Source organism: Cricetulus griseus, chromosome 4 (genome assembly GCF_003668045.3).
Source record: "Cricetulus griseus strain 17A/GY chromosome 4, alternate assembly CriGri-PICRH-1.0, whole genome shotgun sequence".
Lineage (NCBI taxonomy): Eukaryota > Metazoa > Chordata > Mammalia > Rodentia > Cricetidae > Cricetulus > Cricetulus griseus.
In genome coordinates, this window is record NC_048597.1 from 182,672,742 (window position 1) to 182,690,615 (window position 17,874).

The following is a 17,874-nucleotide window of genomic DNA, read 5'->3' on the forward strand; positions in this document are numbered from 1 at the left end:
CAGAATAAGTTCTGTTTTTATTAGCAGATTTTATGGCTGTGAGGGCAGGAGAAAGTTTCAATAGGAAAGACGGGGAAACATTAAGGTAGAACAGGTGGTTAATTCAAATATGAGGTATGCCCCTCTATTACTAGGCAAACATTCTGGAACCATCTTGCCTTCCTTCTCCCCTCCTTGAACATTCATAGTGATGTTCCTATACCTTGCTTAGCCTTCTGTCTAAAGCCTCTGGCCAGGGTCCCCTTTCAACCTCTTGCCATCCAGTGATGGAACCAGATGCCATACCACAGAGGTACTGAAAGTTGCTCAGCTGCCCAAGAAGCATCACTGCACATCCAGGCTCTCCGTTGCCTTGTCCCATGAAGCCCAGACCCCTTCTAACCAACACAGATCTAAAGCACTACATGCCAGCCACTTTAAGCCCTTTGTACTGATATCTTCAACTCCAGCGTCTACATGCCTGCTCACAGTGTGCCTTTCTCTTTGCTTGCTCCTCCAAACCCAATCTATTCTTAATTCCAAACTAAAATTCTGCCTGCTTCAAGAAGTGCTGCCCTCTCCTCCCCACCCGGCAGACACACTCTGAGCTTTCATTGGCCTTCTGAAACACTTCCAAATGCTGCTGTCCTTACATGTCACATTATCTGTGGTATTCCTTCAAGACTATTGTCCACCTGGGTATAGAGTCCAGTTGGTAGGGTGATTATCCAGTTTGCACAAAGTACTGAGCTCAGTCTTCAGCACCATGTACAGGCGTGGTGGTGCCCACCTGTAATCCCAGCACTTCGGAGGTGGAGGAGGGAAGATCAGAATATAAAGAGCTTCTCATCTGCCTACCAGCTTCCAAGAGCAATCTGTCCTATGTGAGACAATGTCTCAACATCTTCCCCCAAATACCATAATTTTATAATGTCTACCAGCACTGCTTATTCCTCTAATACCCATACTAAAACGGTACTTGATAAAGATTCTTAAACACAAGCAAAAGAAAGAACAAATTTTTTTTCTTGTAATCGTGAATGCAGAAAAGGGAGAAAGTAAGGGTAAGATGATTGAGAAAAAGAGGGGTGTGATTTCTAGAAAATATTATTTGGAAAGTTCCAAAAGTTACAAATGAGTCACAACCTTGTGACAAACATGGAACCTAACATAATGAAGTGATTTTTTTTTTCCAGACAGGGTTTCTCTGTGTAGCTTTGGCTGCCCTGGAACTTGCTTTGTAGACCAGGCTGGCCTTGAACTCACAGAGATCTGCCTGTCTCTGCTTCCCAAGTGCTGGAATTAAAAGCGATTTTTATGAATTGCTAAAGGTGGTAAAAAAATGAAGAGGGAAGACCCTGCCTTTATGGTTTTATTGTTGTTGTTGTTTTGGACCACTTCCTTTAAAGTGTCAAACAAGATGTGTGGGGGCTGGGGAGATGGCTCAGTGTTTAAAGCATCTGCCACTCAAGTGTGAGGACCTGAATTCTGATCCACAGAACCTGCAGAAACTTGGGCTTCTGTCTCCAGATGGGAGATAAAGACAAGAGAATCTCTTAGAGCTTGAGGCCCAGCTAGCCTGACACACTCCAAAGAGAGTAACAAGGAGACCTGCCTCAAACAAGATGGAAGGTGGGGACTTCCACCTGGGGCTGGCCTCTGATCTGCACACTGGAGTGCTCCCCAACAACACTATGATCTGCATACTTGAGTGCTCCCCACATACCAACAGCACCACAGCACCAGCTATGTCAGAAGCCATGGCACTGGCCAGCATTGGGGGTGCTATTTAGGATTAATATCTGTATTAGCTACTTTTCATTGCTGTGATAAAAATACCATGACTAAAAGCAAGTTATGGGTGGTTGCAGAGGGAGGATTCCATAGCTGTGAGCCTTTTTGTGAGCTAAGGACCATGCCTTCACTCCTTGCTCCTCCCTGTGACTGTGAGCCAGATCTTTTCACTGTCACCATCTTATAAATATGGAAACCGAAGCTGAGGCAGGCTAGGAGCACTCTGCAGGTTCACATGAACAAGGAGCAGCAGGTTTGTTCTCTTACTACTTTTAATTGAATGGGTGAAGGAGAGACAGTTTAGAACCTGTGTGCTGTGGGTAGGACAAGGTCATGACTTCCTCCCCATACTTAACTCCCATTTAAAAAAGAAAGTCCTTGGCTGGAAAGATAGCTGAGCAGAGCACATACTGTTCTTGCAGAAGAGCAGGGTTTGATTCCCAGCACCCATGTCAGATAGCCACAATCACTTGTGACACCAGCTTCAGGAGATCTGATACCCTCTTCTGGCCTCTAAAGGAACCTCCACTAATGTGCACAGAGACACACACACCATCACCACCACCACCACCACCACCACCACCACCACCACCACCACCACCACCACAGTTAAAACACAGAAATTTGAATAGGTAAACAACATAAAGTAAAAACCAGTGTCTGAGTGTCAGAGGCAGAACCAGGCCCTCTGGTTCCCTGTCCTGATACTGGCTAGGACCACTGCTTCTCTAGATTCTCTTTCTAAGAATCACTCAGCTTTCTAAACAATGAGTTTTCCAAATGCAAAAACAAAGCTTTCTCAGCCATAACGGAGATAAGTTGTAAAGAGCTAAGACTTTCATGTGGAGGTGTGTGCCCCGAGAGAATGGCCATATTTGAAAAACAGCCACAGTAAGGGAGGCTTGTGAAGGGAGAGGGATCTCCAACCTGGAGTTAGCTGGACAGGCAAATGGCCAATGCCAGTGCCCTCAAAGCAGAAAAGGCTTTCCCCATCTAACTAAGGCCCCAGAAAGAAGAGGTGATTAAGCTCCATTATCTCGACAGGTTGAAGACCAATATGCTCCTATGCTGACCCACAGCTGGCACCCACATCCCTCTGCTCCTCCCAGAGGGTCAGCCAGATGAGACATTGATCCTGATTCCAGATATCAGAAGAAGAAACTAATTAGGCACTTATTTGTAAAGGCATGCATGTTGTGTTGTGATAGCATGGGTCCCTGTGATTCATGAGATAAGGATGCTGGCTGGTGAGAACAGTTCTCCCTGTGGGCAAGGCACCTTACAACATCAACCTCACTCTCTGTCTAGAATATTTGTCAAGATGAAGGAGCTTGGGGACTGATGTGTCTCTTAGATTCATTCCAGGGTCTGCAATTCTCAGGGTATTATTCCCTACCTATCACCAGACCTGTGAGATGCTCCTCAAACAATGAAGAGTCTGTAGTCCAGCCAGCCTGAAAAATATATTCTAATTTCCCCTTTCTAATGAGCCTGAAGTCTTTTTGACAATCCCTGCTTGAGTTTGCTGCATAGCCCCCAGTCTCACATCTGGAAATGTCAGCATGCTCTCCTCCATGCATGGACCACTGCTCTTCACAGCATTTCTTGAGCAGTGTTCTATAACATTTGAAGAGACACGTTTCACTGGGTCAGCTCTTTCCTGGGGGAGAAAAATGGTCAGGGAATGCCCAGGGGCATACAAAGAGTTTCAAAGTATAAATATAAGAAATTTGTCTCCTTTCCTTCCCACATTTCAAATTTTATTCTTCATATTAATTTATACAATGGTTTGTTTGGGGCTAGTGAGATAGCTTAGCAGGCGAAGGGACTTTCGGCCAAGCCTGATGATGACCCGAGTTCAGGGCCAGGGACCCACATGATAGGAGGAGAGAACCAAGTTGCCATCTCATGCCCCACAAGCTCACAGGGGCATGCTTGCACACACACACACACACACACACACACACACACACACACACACACACACACCCTAAAATATAACTTTAAAATTTGAAAACTGTGTCTTTATACAAGATGCAGAATAAGGAGGAACCAGCAACTGTGCTCATCCCTGACTTCTCCTTTCTTAGCAAGTGATGTGAACCCTGTCAGTAAAGAAAACCCAGCCAAACCCACTTCTGGAAAGTAGAAAAAGTAGTAGCTCCATTTATAGACTCAAAAAATAAGAAGTTTTCTGAGTCCAAATGAAAAAAAAACTGGGATCAAAAGCAGCTGGGGGCTGCAGCTTCTAGATCAGTGGCCCCCAAGACCTTACTTCCTAAGCTCTTGGAAACTGTGACACTTGCCAGGTTAGTCTGCCCCTTCATGTTAGTGGCTGACAGGGGAAAAGCAAAAGAAAACCTGCTTCCGAGGGAACATTCCACAATGTGGGCTTGTGGAATTCCCAGTGGCATTTACAATAGATGTTTATGATCTCCATCCCCCCAAACACAAATAAAAGCTCCTCCATGGACAAAAGTCAATAGATAAAACAATCAGAATGACTAAAAATGTGCTAGGCTTTAGTGGGACGAAGTTATAAAAGGAAGAGAAAGGCAACTTCAGAAAACTTACAGGAATAAAAATACAGTAACAAAACCTAAGCTTCGGTGGCTGGCGTTGACCAGGTTAGACACAGTGCAACAGGGAATTAGTCAATAACCAGGTCTATGTGAGATAAACACACGAAGCACAGCATGGACGAAGGGGATAGTATGAGAGATATAAAATAATGGCTAAGAGACAAAAAAAGATGGAGAAGGCTAAGCATTGTGGTACCCACCTTTAATCCCAACACTGAGGCAGGCGGATCTCTGTGAGTTTGAGGCCAGCCTGTTCTAGAGAAACCCTGTCTTAAAACAAGCAAGCAAGCAAGCAAACAAACAAACAAACAAACAAAATAGATAGAGGAAGACACACAGTCAATTTCCAAAAGCAGATTACAAGAAAGGCAAGGTGACAAAGGTATTAATAACAATTGGCAAAAAATGGGAAATATTTACATTGAAGACAAACCATGAATATTTCCCCTCAGTTGTATGATAGAAAATCTTAGAGTTAATTTTTTTAATTCTCATATTATCTACCAAAATAATACAGATTTGTAAGGCCCTAAAGGCTGATAACAGACCTGAATAAGAGAGACTTGGGATGACGCCTGCAAATTGCCTATTAAAAAATTGCACAAAGGTGGAGACATATTTTCCATGTCTACCTTTTTGGGAGCAGCAAGGACAGGACAAAGATTTCACCTTTTTGGAGGCTTCCCACACCAGCCAAAAATGTGGGGAGAATGCTGTGCTTTGAGGTGTGCAGTCAAGACAAAGCTGAAGGCTCGGAAGCTCTGGTTTCTAGCCACTATTCTCTGAATACACCTGGTCTCGGCAAATTCCAAACAGGCACAATTGATTATTCAAGTGTGTCGATGCTGAGAAATAGCATTTGATGGGATAAGATGGATGAGGTGGGTGAGGGCAGAACAGGGTGGACTTAGCAAAAGGGGAAAACGATGGAGAAGATGAGCTAAGGCTTCAGAGGAATACCTTCAAACTGTACGTCATCGAACAGCAGCATATGGTTGATAGTTAAGTCTGAGAACTCAATCCTAGTTATTATTTTACTAAAATGGAAACAAACAACTCATTTAGTTTTTGAATTAGAAAATGAGCAGAAATGGATAGTAAATGTAAGTAAGTTGGCACTGCTAATATTATAAGCAAAATAAAATGAGAGGGCTGGCTGTAAGGGGGGGTGCCTGTAGGTAGCAGAAGGGTAGAGCTCGGCTCCTGGGGAAGAGGTGGGAAACTGGAATGCTTATGGTAAAGATGCTTTGTTTACAGGTATGGCGTTGTCAAAGGATAAATAAAGTTGTTCTATCTTTTTAAAACCAGTAATAATGACTCATATCTCAATCCAGATTGAACTGAGATCTGAAACAGGACTGAAGGGGTGGGATAGCTGGTCAGAGCAAAGACTGTAAAGAGCTTTGTCGTCTGATTTGCAAACTCCTCAAAAACACAGGCCAAGTACCTACTTACAGCACATAAAGGGCACACAGAGGAGTGAAGTGAAGGTGGGGTGAGGAGAGCTGGTGGAGGCAGTGGGAAGACAGGATGATCAAAGCAGAAACCACTGGAGGGGAAAGCAAAGAAACCTTCTTTCCAAAGCCATAGAGAGGGCACGGCTGAGGGGTTCAGTGGAGACTTCAAGAGCCAGAGAAGGCTATGTTATTGCATTTCAAAATTAGTGCTTTGAAAAAGTAGGTGTGAAACAGCAAATGAAGCATGACATCTTTATCTTTCCCTTTCTTTTTTAATTTATTGGGGCTCTCTTTGAGAAAGGTTTCATGTAGCCCACATTGGTTTCAAACTCACCATGTAGCTGAGGATGGCCATGAATCTTGATCCTCTTGACTCCACCTCCCAAGAACCAGAAGCACATGTGTGTACTTGGCTGAATTTCTTAGATAAATATGTCAACTTCCAAAATGGAATCAAGAACAGAAAAATCTAAACTGGATCTATGACTTTTAAACAAATATTTCCTCTTCTGTTTCTTCTCTTTCTTTCTCTTTCCTTCGGTGTATACACTTAGTAGTCTTTAAGGAGTAGATAATTCCCACCATATAGAAAGTATTCTTGGGTGAGTGAGATGCCTCAGAATGTAAAGACACTTGCTGTCAAGTCTGACAACTTGAGTTCGAGCCCCAGGACCCCCATGGTGGATGGTGAGAACTGGAAAAATGTTCTCTTGACCTCCACATGGGCACATGACCACACAGATACAAGATAAAGAAAGAAAATTAAATTAAAAAAATTAAGCATTCTACACAATAGGTCTGAGAGAAATAATTCCAACCATTTCAGGAGGCTAATGAAACCATAGTAATAAAAATAGACAAAGATAATATATAAAAATTATGATATTGGGGGCTGGAGAGTTGGCTCAGGTAAAGAGTGCTGGCTCCTCTTCCAGAGGATCCAGGTTTGGTTCCCAACACTCACATGACAGCCCACAACCCTCTGAAACTCCAGTTCCAGGGGATTCAATGCCCTCTCTGGTCTCTCAGATACCATAAATGCTCATGATACATATACATACATGTAGCAAAATGTTTATATATATAAGAAAAACAAATAAGTCTTTAAACTTTTTATGATATAAATATTTAATAAAGCATTACATATTAAGTGTAGTATGATTAATTGGGATTAGTATCAAGAATGTAGGACTTACTTAATGCTAAAATTGTTTATCAATGGAATTAACTGCATGAGCAGATAAAGGGGACTCCCATGTTTACTTCAAATGTTTATATAAATCTATGTGTTTCATTGATGCAGAAATAGTATTCTAAAATATTACAAAATCAGCCCTAAATAAGAATTCTCTTGAAGCAACGGTATTCTCCAAAAATCCCCTAGGGATTATCACATTTATGAGACAAGATCATGAAGTTGACTATAAAATGATAACATTATCATGGCTTCTACTGACACAGCATAAGAGGTTTAAGCCATAAAAATGACAGGAGAAGAAATCAAATGCTTAAGGAACAAAAAAATAGCAAAGCCTTCATTATCTTCATAAAAAGAAATCCTTGACAATAGCCAGAAAGCTATTTTAGAATCTCTATGACTGATGCAAAGTATGAAATTCTAGTAAAAAGCCAACTAATGATCCACATTCATGTTCATGATGAGAAAATTCAGCATTCTGAAAGTGTCAGTTGTATCAAGAATGATGTATTATGTCAAGACAAGATACCTAATTCTGCCCATATTTTCTCTTAAAGAACATGATAAGTTGACTCTGCAATTCATATAGAGGAATAAAAGATTAACAATATTGAGAAGTAGTGATGATTTTAAAAATGAAAGATAACCGAAAGTGATTGTAACAAAAAATACGTGACTTTAGTACAAGTGTGATATTAGTCACATTGTTGGATCTGATCGGTCTAGACACAGAAATGAAATACACACAAATATATGAACTGGGATATGAGAAAGGTATCATCAAATTAATGAAGAACAGAAAGTCTGCTCTGAGATGGGGCTGGGTCAGTTGCCTTTCCAGACAGGGATGTCAGACTCCTACTCTATAACATACATCCCAAAAGTCTAATGACTCCCAGCTCTAAATATGAAAAGCAAAGGAGTTAACCTTGATAAACCACAGAATATCTTTAGTGTCTGGTTTAAAATAAATGTCCATATCCTATAGATATTAAGAAAAAGTTTGAACTCCCAAAGAGAATTGGTTCAGAAGACAAGAACAAGGAGCTCACCATGTTCTAAGTATGTGCATTTTCACAGAGAGAAAAACCCAATAAATAGTTCAGAGAAATGTGTGCAAAAAGGATCATCATACCAGGCTTGATGAAAATCACTACTGAAATTCTCTGTCCTGTCTTTCAAGTGAGAGAGCAAAAACATATAAAAATAGGATGTTAACCCACATACTTGAATATAAGGAAAATGGGGGGGGGAAATCATAGGTTGCTACTGGATGCACAAATTTGAAATCCCTTTGGAGAGAAGTCTAAAAACACACACAAAGTTTATGAAGCAGGTACTATAGGACCAACAAACCTAGACACACACTCAAGAGAAACAATTGCAAGCATGTACAGGAGACCTGTACGAAGACACCCACTACAGGAATGTGGGCTGTAATGGCCCATAGCTGTGAGTACACTGGTTTATGAGGGCATGGCACAGAGGAATTAGCACCCTTATCTATATAGGGGAAATCTGAAGTGGTAGAAGATACGACGACTACAAAGCCATGTATAAAACTGCAGAAACAGTAAGATGTGGTTGCATAAAGAGACGGCAGCACAAATTCAAAAGCATCTCTAGGAATGTTCACTTTATTTGGCGTAGTGGGGAGAAAGCAGAGATTCTAATCCCAGCTCTGAAGTTTGCGTGCTTGGGCAAGTTACTTACTCACACTTAGCCTTCATTTCCTTATTGGTTGCATGAAAACAACTCCCTCACCTCATCAGACTTTTTAAAAGAGTATCTGGTTGTGAAACTTATATTTAATAGTGATGACCCATTCATCCTGCCTTGATGACCCATTCATCCTGCCTTTTCTTGTCCTCATCATACTTTATGGAAGAGGGCCTGCTATCTTCTGTATGTAGAGGCCCTGTGGAACCCCAGGGATTTAGTTCTTCTACAGGATCTGAGTTCCAGCCTTAGGCTTTCTTAAAATACACAACATCCAACTGCAGAAGCACAAAGGGCTACTCATCATATATAGATCATAAAAAAGTAATAAAATGACAAGAAGTTGATAAGGTTGACCATGAGCATTCTTTCTGATGCCCTGCTGTGGGGGAAAGAAAATATGACAGAACTCTGTCAGGCCATATGTCTCTGTTCCTTCATCTGAAAGATAATGGCATTGAACAACCGAGACCATACCAGACTGAAAGATCCTGACCCAGCCCTGACAAACCATCTGTGTGGAGTAGGTTTGTGCTGCTCTAGCAAAACATCGTGAGAAACAACATCTAAGAAGGAAAGATTAGCTGGATGTGGTGACACATGCCTATAATCCCAACATGTGAGAGCCGGAAGCAGGAAGTTCAGTTCCGGGCCAACCTCACCTACATAGTAAGATTAGGGCTAACCTGTGAAACCTTGCTTCAAAAACAAAACAAGAAAGGGAGTAGAGGGAGAGAAAGATGAAGATGAAGAGAGATTTATTTGGCTCATAGCTTAAGAGGTTTAAGTTGATGGTTTAGCCCACCTGCCTCAGGGCTTCTGGTGTGGAATATACCGTCAGGGAGGCACATGGTAAAGGAAGTTAAATGAGAATGGAAGGGACCTAACTTCCTCCACAGAGCCTACACCTCTCAATAGCACTACAGGCTATGGACCAAACCTTTAACACACAGGCTTTTGGCAGATTTAAGATCTAAACTGTAGCACCATCTTTGGCCAGAATGAGCCCAGGCACTGCTGACTGCAGACGCTTCTAACTCACTACCCACAGTTTCCTGTGACCTTCAGTCTTCATCATTCGAGTCCTTAAGTACAAAGAAGTTTTGCAAAGCAATGAGCTAGAAGAGTATATGGGGAGGAAATAGAAAAGCTATGACTGACCCATAAAGAGAGAAGTCGAGAAAGGTGTCTCTTGAGACCCAATTCTCAGTAGGTCTTTTGTCATGAGACAAAAGAAAGCTCTCAGACCAGAAGTGATGGTGCATGTTTTCTGTCTCAACACTCAAGAGGCAGTGGCAGGCAGAGATCTGTGAGTTCAAGCCCAGCCTGGTCTACGTAGCAAGTACCAGGGCAGCTAGAACTACATAGTGAGACCTTGTCCTAGGAGTGGGGGCTGGGAGTGGGGAGAGGTCTCCAAGAAAATCCAGAAAATAGAAAACCTAAAAGAAAGGTATGTGCCATGTGGTCAGTAGGGTCTCAGAGCCATGAACGGATGGCTGAACCATCTCAGGACCAGGTGTTGCAAGACCTAGTAAATATCCCAACCTCAATCCTATCTGCTCTAAGTAGTCATCATTTGACAACTCTAATTCCTAGTAATTTCTTGTATTCTATAAAAATTAACCTAGTTTTCATGGGGAAGGGGTTAATTCTTATCAAATGATGGTATTTTAGGAATGGCTGCAGTCAGGATATCAAGGCCAGCTCTTATAGTCAAGGGCCAGGGGATCCTGGATGAAGGTCTTGAGGCTTTGCTATTCCTACTTCCCCATTTAGACAAACTGATCTGGCCACTTTCCTTTCTCGGTCTTTCAGGAAAAATAGAAACAAGAAAGAGTCCAGATGAGAACATGCTGTGTTCATAGGAGGCAAAGCAGACAAAGCCCAGGGGCCTAAGGCAGGGCTGCTGGCTCTAGGCTGATTCAAAGGACACAGAATTGCATCAGCCAGGGCCTCAGCTCCTCTTCCAACAAGAAGGGTCAGTGACATGTGCCTACCCACCCTTATCTTAGTACTCAGTGTTTCTGAATAATATAGTAGACCAAAATTACCTTGGATTATGCCCTATGAAGTGGGTGTCTCCTTTAATCAGGAGGCTGAATTTTTTACTTAACTATTTCATTTGAAATGCTGACCACATATTCTCACTTAAAATTTCCCTAGTAGGAAATGCGCTTGCTGACTGGAACACATGCACTTTATGGTAACAACTTTTCTGACTAGTATGTCTAAGCAAGAATCTGCCCAGAATGGAACTAGAAATCTGGTGACACACATGGAGAGGGACCAGTCATGGAGGAGGGAAAGAACAAGGAGTACAGAAGCCTGTACTCTGCGGGGTCTGTGATGTCTGCAGCCTACTCTGTCTGCTTCCTCCCTTCCACACTGCCCACGGCCCTACCCCTCTGTATTCTGTGTTCCAGGACAATTTCTTTTGATTTCCTTCCAGGGCACAGATCAAGGGCATTACGTTCATTTAGAGTTGATATGTTTTTACTCTTTAGGTGCCAAGAGATAGGTCTCTAATATGGAAAAGCTTTAGTAATAAGAAAAGAATTAAGGATCTTCCCCACTACCTGTAGCTCCCACCTCAGAAGGATGCCCTTCCTGGGGAGGAAGCTTGCTGGGATATTCCCCTCAGCATCAAAGTTAAGAGGAGCTTTGTATCAAAGAATCCTAAGATGTATGGAAAGAGATGCAAGTACACAGAACAACGAAAGGCAAACATAACCTCTAGGAGAAATTGCACAAAATCATGACAGGTCCTGAGGAGTTCAGTAGAGGAAGAGACTTCAGTCTATGTGGGCTTATGGGGCCCATTTCTGTCTATACAGAGCTTTGTAGAAGGTACAGAGGAAAGCCATCTCAAGATGCCCAGGAGGAGGCAGAGATGGGGGACTCCCTGGCAGGAAAAGGGGAAAGAGCCAAAAAAAATTCTGTGACCATTTCTGATGCCAGAGACTTTACATGCCATGTACATTGACTTCTCACCTCTGTGATGTGTTAGCTCCTTTCAAGGGGACTGAGATTCAAAGAGACAAAACTCATTGCTGAAGACCATAAAATAGCTTAGAAGTGCAGCATGGGGCTATTGCAACTTCTGCAGTTTGCTTTTCCTGTGCTGCAAGCTCAGGTATAAGGAATTCTGGTCTTTGGCTCCCTATATCTGCATTTCATGTGTGTTCACCTCTATAAACAGTCTTTTTTTTTTAACACAGGAGAGGTGAAGACACCAGGTCCTGGGTGCCATGACCAGTATCATCAGCTGGCCATTCAGTCACCATTCAATTCTTATGGCCATCAGCTCATGGCTTCCATCTATGAAATGCTAAAGCGGGTGTATGGGAAGCTAAGGGTAGGGGGCAAGATCTACCATACATTTCCCCAAAGGGACTCCAGCCTTGGACAAGAAGTGAAATGGCAAACATAAGGTCTAGAATTAGAAATAAATCCATTTTGTGCATTCCAGGTGTGGGCCTTTATGTCTCCCTTCCCTTGCCCTCACTGTTTCTGAATAACAATAAAGAAGCTAACTGCGAGTTGCAACTTGTTATTACTGATATAACCATTAACTCACAGCAACAAGGAATATGGCTGTCTTGCTGATTAAACAACTAAAGAGCCTGATACAGGTTGGGAACTTGCCACATGCTCCTTCTTTTCAGCTCAAAATGACCAACCTTCCCTCTGCAAGAAGGCAGATGCATTGCTAACCTTTCCCTAATGTTGGTAAGGATAAAGGGCCTATGCCTAAAAGGTCCCAGTGTCTAACAAGCCAAATTCCAGCTCATTCTTCAGCTTATGACTTGGTTATTTTTTTGTTTTGAGCCACAGTTCACAAGGAACTTTTTTCATGAAACTTTTCTTTCCTGGAGGCTACCAACAGGCTTCTTTGGCCATTTCAACCATGGTATGCATGAGTTTGAGGGGACTCCAACAAAAGCACATTTTAAGTTGACATCAGACCCCTGGGATCTAAGGAAGGGGAAGTGGTCCTGACCAGCGTCGGCCATCTTTCCAATGTTCTCCTCCCAGGCCTTGTCAACAGGCAAATCTTTACTGGAAAAAGCCTGGCAAGATTTGCATTTGCCTGTAGACCAGGAACAAGGTAATGGGATGACCTTGAGCTGAAGCGTGTGTTTCAAATAACAAAGATTTGATAGAGAAATTACAAGGTTTCATAGAGAAATGAGCTGAGATAGGTATCTCCTGACAGTGCCAGCCACTAAGTGGGGAAGCTGGGGAAGCAGTAGCAGCCCACAGAACTGCCTTCCATATATAGACTTTAGAGTGGAGGGCTATCTGAGCTTGGAGGGAAGGGTGTCTGAGCTTTGAGGGTGGGGCACTTTAGCAATCATGTGGGTCTGTAACTTAGGAAGTTAAACCACTGCACTACCCTGCCTCAGTGCTGCTACGTGCTGGGAGTTCAGTGACTTGAGAAGAGCATTAAATACAATATGGATGAGGCTGATCCCTTCTTGAGGGTCGGCATCTGTCATCCAGCTGTATGGAGACTTGTTGTTTAAAAACTTACACTTCTTATTTACACTTCCCTTTCAGGCTTCAACAAAACAGAACATGAGAATCCAAGTTCTAGATTATATCTTCACTTTAGCCAATAACTATATGAAGTAAATAGGAATTAATCGTTCATGACTAAATTACCTTTAGTTAGAAGACAAAGTTCAGTTTTCTACCATGTAACATTCAGATAGTCTATGTCTAACTTCTGCCTGGAATAATTGGTCTGTGTGGGTGAAATTGTTCTCACAGCACAGTGGTCAACATGGAAGAACACAGTAACCACCAAAAGTGTGGGATGGCTCCCCATTGGCAGCCAAACAGTCTGGTTTGCAGTAGACATCAAGGAGGTGGCCTCCAACTCAGAACTGATACAATCCACCTGGAGACAGCACAGGATCCCACAGGGTGAGGGTGAGGGCCTCAGGAGTGACCTTCCCCTACCTCAGATACCGTTGATAAACCTCAAGCTGTTTGAACTGTGTTTCTGACTGATCAATTCTAATTTGAGATTCCTAAAACCCCCTCCTTGGGTACCACTAGTTAGCTTGTGCATCTCACAGGTTTACTGTCAAGGATCCTGTAAGGGGCACAAAGGAAGGGAAGAGTGGAGGCTAAGCAGACGAGTGCAGATCTCACACCCACCCTCTAGGAATCCACTCCTTCAGTTATTGTCTGAACTGTTCAGTTCAGTTCAGTTCAGTTCAGTTCAGTTGTCTTTTCATAGACATAAACAAGACTAAATCATGAAGGGGCCAAGTGAAGAAGTAGTCCCAGCATTGTCTAAGGCTATACAACTAGGTTGTGGCTGGGAGGCATTGCTCAGAGGGAGTCTCTGGGCCCCAAAAATCAAGTTAATAGAAGTCATTGAGTGGAGAGCCAGCAAGGCTTGTCTGCCCAGATTCATCTCTGCCTCTCTCTCTGTAATAGCATTCCTTCTTCCAGGGTATGATGCTGACTCCTTCTGAAATGGGGGTCTTAGGACCTATAATCACATGGGGTAGTTGCCAGGAATTATTTTATGGTCAACTTGAAAAGGGCAGAGGTGGAGGTTGAGAATTTCTGGCCTTGAGAACAGCAAGCCCTCCTATCTGGGCCAGTGCTGGGGCTGGAGGCGGGATGATATTGGCATAGGGGAAGAAGGCACATGGCTGCATGATCTCAATGGTGAATGGCTAGAAGCAACTTCCAACTCCTCAGTGTGGGATGGAATTATGAAACTGATTCTTAAGAAACAAGGGAGGGTTTCAAACTTCTTCGGTTGCATAAAGGAAGTTGAGGTTGCTTCTTTGTTTTCTACACTAAGAATTGATATAGGTCTTGCTTCATCTTCCTGCATAAGTCACTATAGGCTGAAATCAGCCCGTGGTGACAACACTCTTGTAGGGTCAGACTGTCAAAGATCATTATTCAAGATGGACGTGGAGGTGCACACCTTTAATCCCAGCACTCTGGAAGCAGAGGTAGGCAGATTTCTATGAGTCTGAAGCCAGCCTGGTCTATATAGTGGGTTTTAGGCCAGCTAGAGCTGCATAAAGAGACTTTATCTAAAAAAAGACCCAAACATCTCCATATCTGGTGGAAGACAATTTTCCAGGAAGCTCTGACTGGAATGAGAAGACTCAGGGCCTTTTTTTCTTTTCTCTCTTTTCTTCTAACTGCCCTGACCTAAATTCTGAGCTTGACTATGGTGAGAATAAGTACAAGCTTCCTATCAGGGAGGGTAAGAAGTCAAAACTGTCTTTTAACTCTCCCTGTCTTGACTCAGCTGACACATTCTACCCCTATCCTCCTCCAATGGTAGAATCAAAATAAATGGTTGTCCCATGACAATAACTCTCTTTACAAAAGGTCAGAGTCCAGCTAGGAGTTAAGGCCCAGAGAATGGCAGAATTTGTGACACAGTAAGAACCTAGGGCCAGGGCTCACACTACTTTAGTAGCTAACAATAGTTTCTACTCTCTCTCTCTCTCTCTCTCTCTCTCTCTCTCTCTCTCTCTCTCTCATAGCTGAACAAATATTGCAGCGATTCTTAGACCCAGTCTTCATTTATATCTATGAAGTTCTTGTAACTGTCTATTTAAAGAGCTTTAGAGATTTGCTGAGGTCAAATTAAATCAAAAGAGGGAAATGGTGTGGAACCAAAGCAGGAGTACATATATAACATATATACTACACCAACCCCAGGTAGTGAGATGGCCCAGTGGATAAAGGTGCCACCAAGTCTGATGACCTGAGTTCCAGCCCTTGAGCCTACATGGTGGAAGTAGAGCCAACCCCAGCAGGTTTTACACACACACACACACACACACACACACACGCACGCACGCACGCACGCACGCACGCACGCACGCACGCAACGCAACGCACGCACGCACGCACGCGCACAGAAAGGGGGCTTCTAAATAAATAAATAAACAAATAAATGGATTCGTAATTTTTTTCTAAGTTAAATGATCTGACAATGCTGCCTTTGCCAGGCTTCTCTCTTGGATTCTGTTTCATGGTGTTCATATTTATTGACCATTAATGCTTATTTCAGGTGACTCAGTCACTGGATGGGAAGCAAGCAGGGCACACAGATCAGTTCTTCAACTAGAAGAAATTTCTAGCAACTGTTTCATAACATAACCATTTTAGACACTGAAATGAAGAGAGTACTCCACTGTTCTCATCCCCCACTCCCATCAACTGTCTGGGATAAACGTCAAGAGCAAATGAAATTCTCATGGTATGGTCACCAAATAGCCAAACAACCTAGAAAGTAACTTGCTGCTTCCTGGAAGAAGCTGGATGTGGTAACCAAAGAAAACAAACCAAAACAAATGCCTTTTCCAGCAGCTTGACAGCCAGAAAAGTGGCATTAGATCTGAACTGGGGAAACCAGGAAATACTCACAATCATTATAAAGGTGCCCAGGAACTCAGAGACTGTCTCCTTAGCTACACGGCTCTTCAGGGTCAGCCTCTGTGTGAGGCTCTTCTTTGTGCGTTCCTTCTGAGAAGGCATCTTGGGGTTTCTGTCAGTGGTGTGCTTTCCAGCAAGGCCTGCTTGCTCTGTTCCTTGGCCTTCACTACCACATTAAAATAAAACAAAACAAAACTGAACACTTAGCTCCTCTCAGATTCCTGGAGATGACTGGGGAGATACTGACTATGCAAAGGCTGTCCCAATTAGAGGCTGTGACTTAATCCTTGTCTGCTGTCAGTCTCTGCCTGCTGCTATTCTTTCGAAGTAGTGAGTTATAACCCCAAATCCTCAAAATGATCCTTTTTGTACCTGATAGATTAATCATTACCTTTATTTTCTGGCTGCCTTCTCTGTTGACTTTTCCCCGCAGGAGATGAGAAAAGAGATGCTATGTTGGTTGTGTTCCCAAACCACAGAGGTGGGCCTGAGTCCAGAAGAGATTCACATGTTACACAATGTCAGCCACCTTCTGATGATTTGTTGTCTTCTATTCCAAAGTGGGCGGGCAGTTTGGGTGTCATTTAGAATTGTTATTGGGTATGGATACCTTCACTGTGAACACTCTCTGCCGAAGACTTTCATCCAAGCTGGAGGGTGTAAGGGAAAGGGATGATCGTTGTTACAGAAATCTGTTCCCCAGTTTTCATCTAGCAGGGCCTCTGGGCTTCATGAAACTCTTCTAGAGCTGCTGAGAACTGCACTAGAGACACAAGGGGCTGATTGAAAGGCTTCACAATTCGAGTTTATGGGACAAGATGGGAACTCCCCTCTGTGTTGTACAGGGAACTGGTCTCCCTTTCTGCTGAGCAGAATTTGGGATTCAAGAATCAAAAAGACAGAGAAAGCAGTCATACACACCAGAGGGTTGAAATTCCAGCCCCTTTGGCCAGGACGGCAGTCAGACTATATGCCATCCCAATTAAAGAAGAAAGGGGTGACGACGATGGCTCACTAAGGCGGCTAGTTCAAATCTGGTGAATTAACATCCTTGCAGGCAACAAACTACGTTTAATAATAGCTTCTTGTCCTGCCCAATAAGCAAGCCCTGATTTCCAAAGCTGGTTTGTCTGAAAAGATGGAATTCAGCTGCAGCCTCTAAATACCCCCCAGGCAGTCCCATGAATTAGAACCCACATTGTACGACCTCCCTCCCACAGAGCAGCCAGCCCAGTTTCATTCCTCTTTGGGGCCCTCCCCTACCTTTGCAGGAGGCCTTCAGTCTTTTCCAGTTGAGGAGGCAGGCTGGGAGGAGGGAGGAGAGGATGAGGAGAGCAGCTGGGGAGAGCCCAACTGCAGGACAAAACACCTAAGCTGCAAGTAAAATTTACGGTTCAGACCAAAGGGTTCACATTACAATAAAACCTAGCATTTTGGCTTTAGCTCCTGATTATGTGATCATGGAGAGGATGGATAAACTCAGAAATTTGCTTTAACTCCTGGTTAGGTGATCATGGATATCATTGTCTTGGAGAGTTTCCTATGACCACACTGTGCTCAAGTCCTGGTGGCTAGACCAGAGGAACAGGACTTTATTGTCTGACTCCAGCTAATTAGACAAAGGGTGTTCTTCGGAGTCTTCATTCACTCACCTGACAAATATTTATTGCATATTTGCTTGCTGTGTGCCAAGCACAGCCCTTAGCAGAAAAGCACA

At 43.1% G+C, this 17,874-nt stretch overlaps 1 protein-coding gene across 1 annotated transcript in view; it reads right to left on the bottom strand.

The window, feature by feature from the left end:
- Nucleotides 1-16,259, bottom strand: part of Aqp9 (aquaporin 9) — a 36,555-nt gene extending 20,296 nt beyond the window's left edge. Inside the window, exon 1 of the mRNA XM_035443242.1 lies at nt 16,149-16,259. Coding sequence (XP_035299133.1) covers nt 16,149-16,259 — 111 coding nt within the window. The remainder of the gene's footprint in view (nt 1-16,148) is intronic.
- Between the last annotated feature and the right edge of the window lie 1,615 nt (nt 16,260-17,874).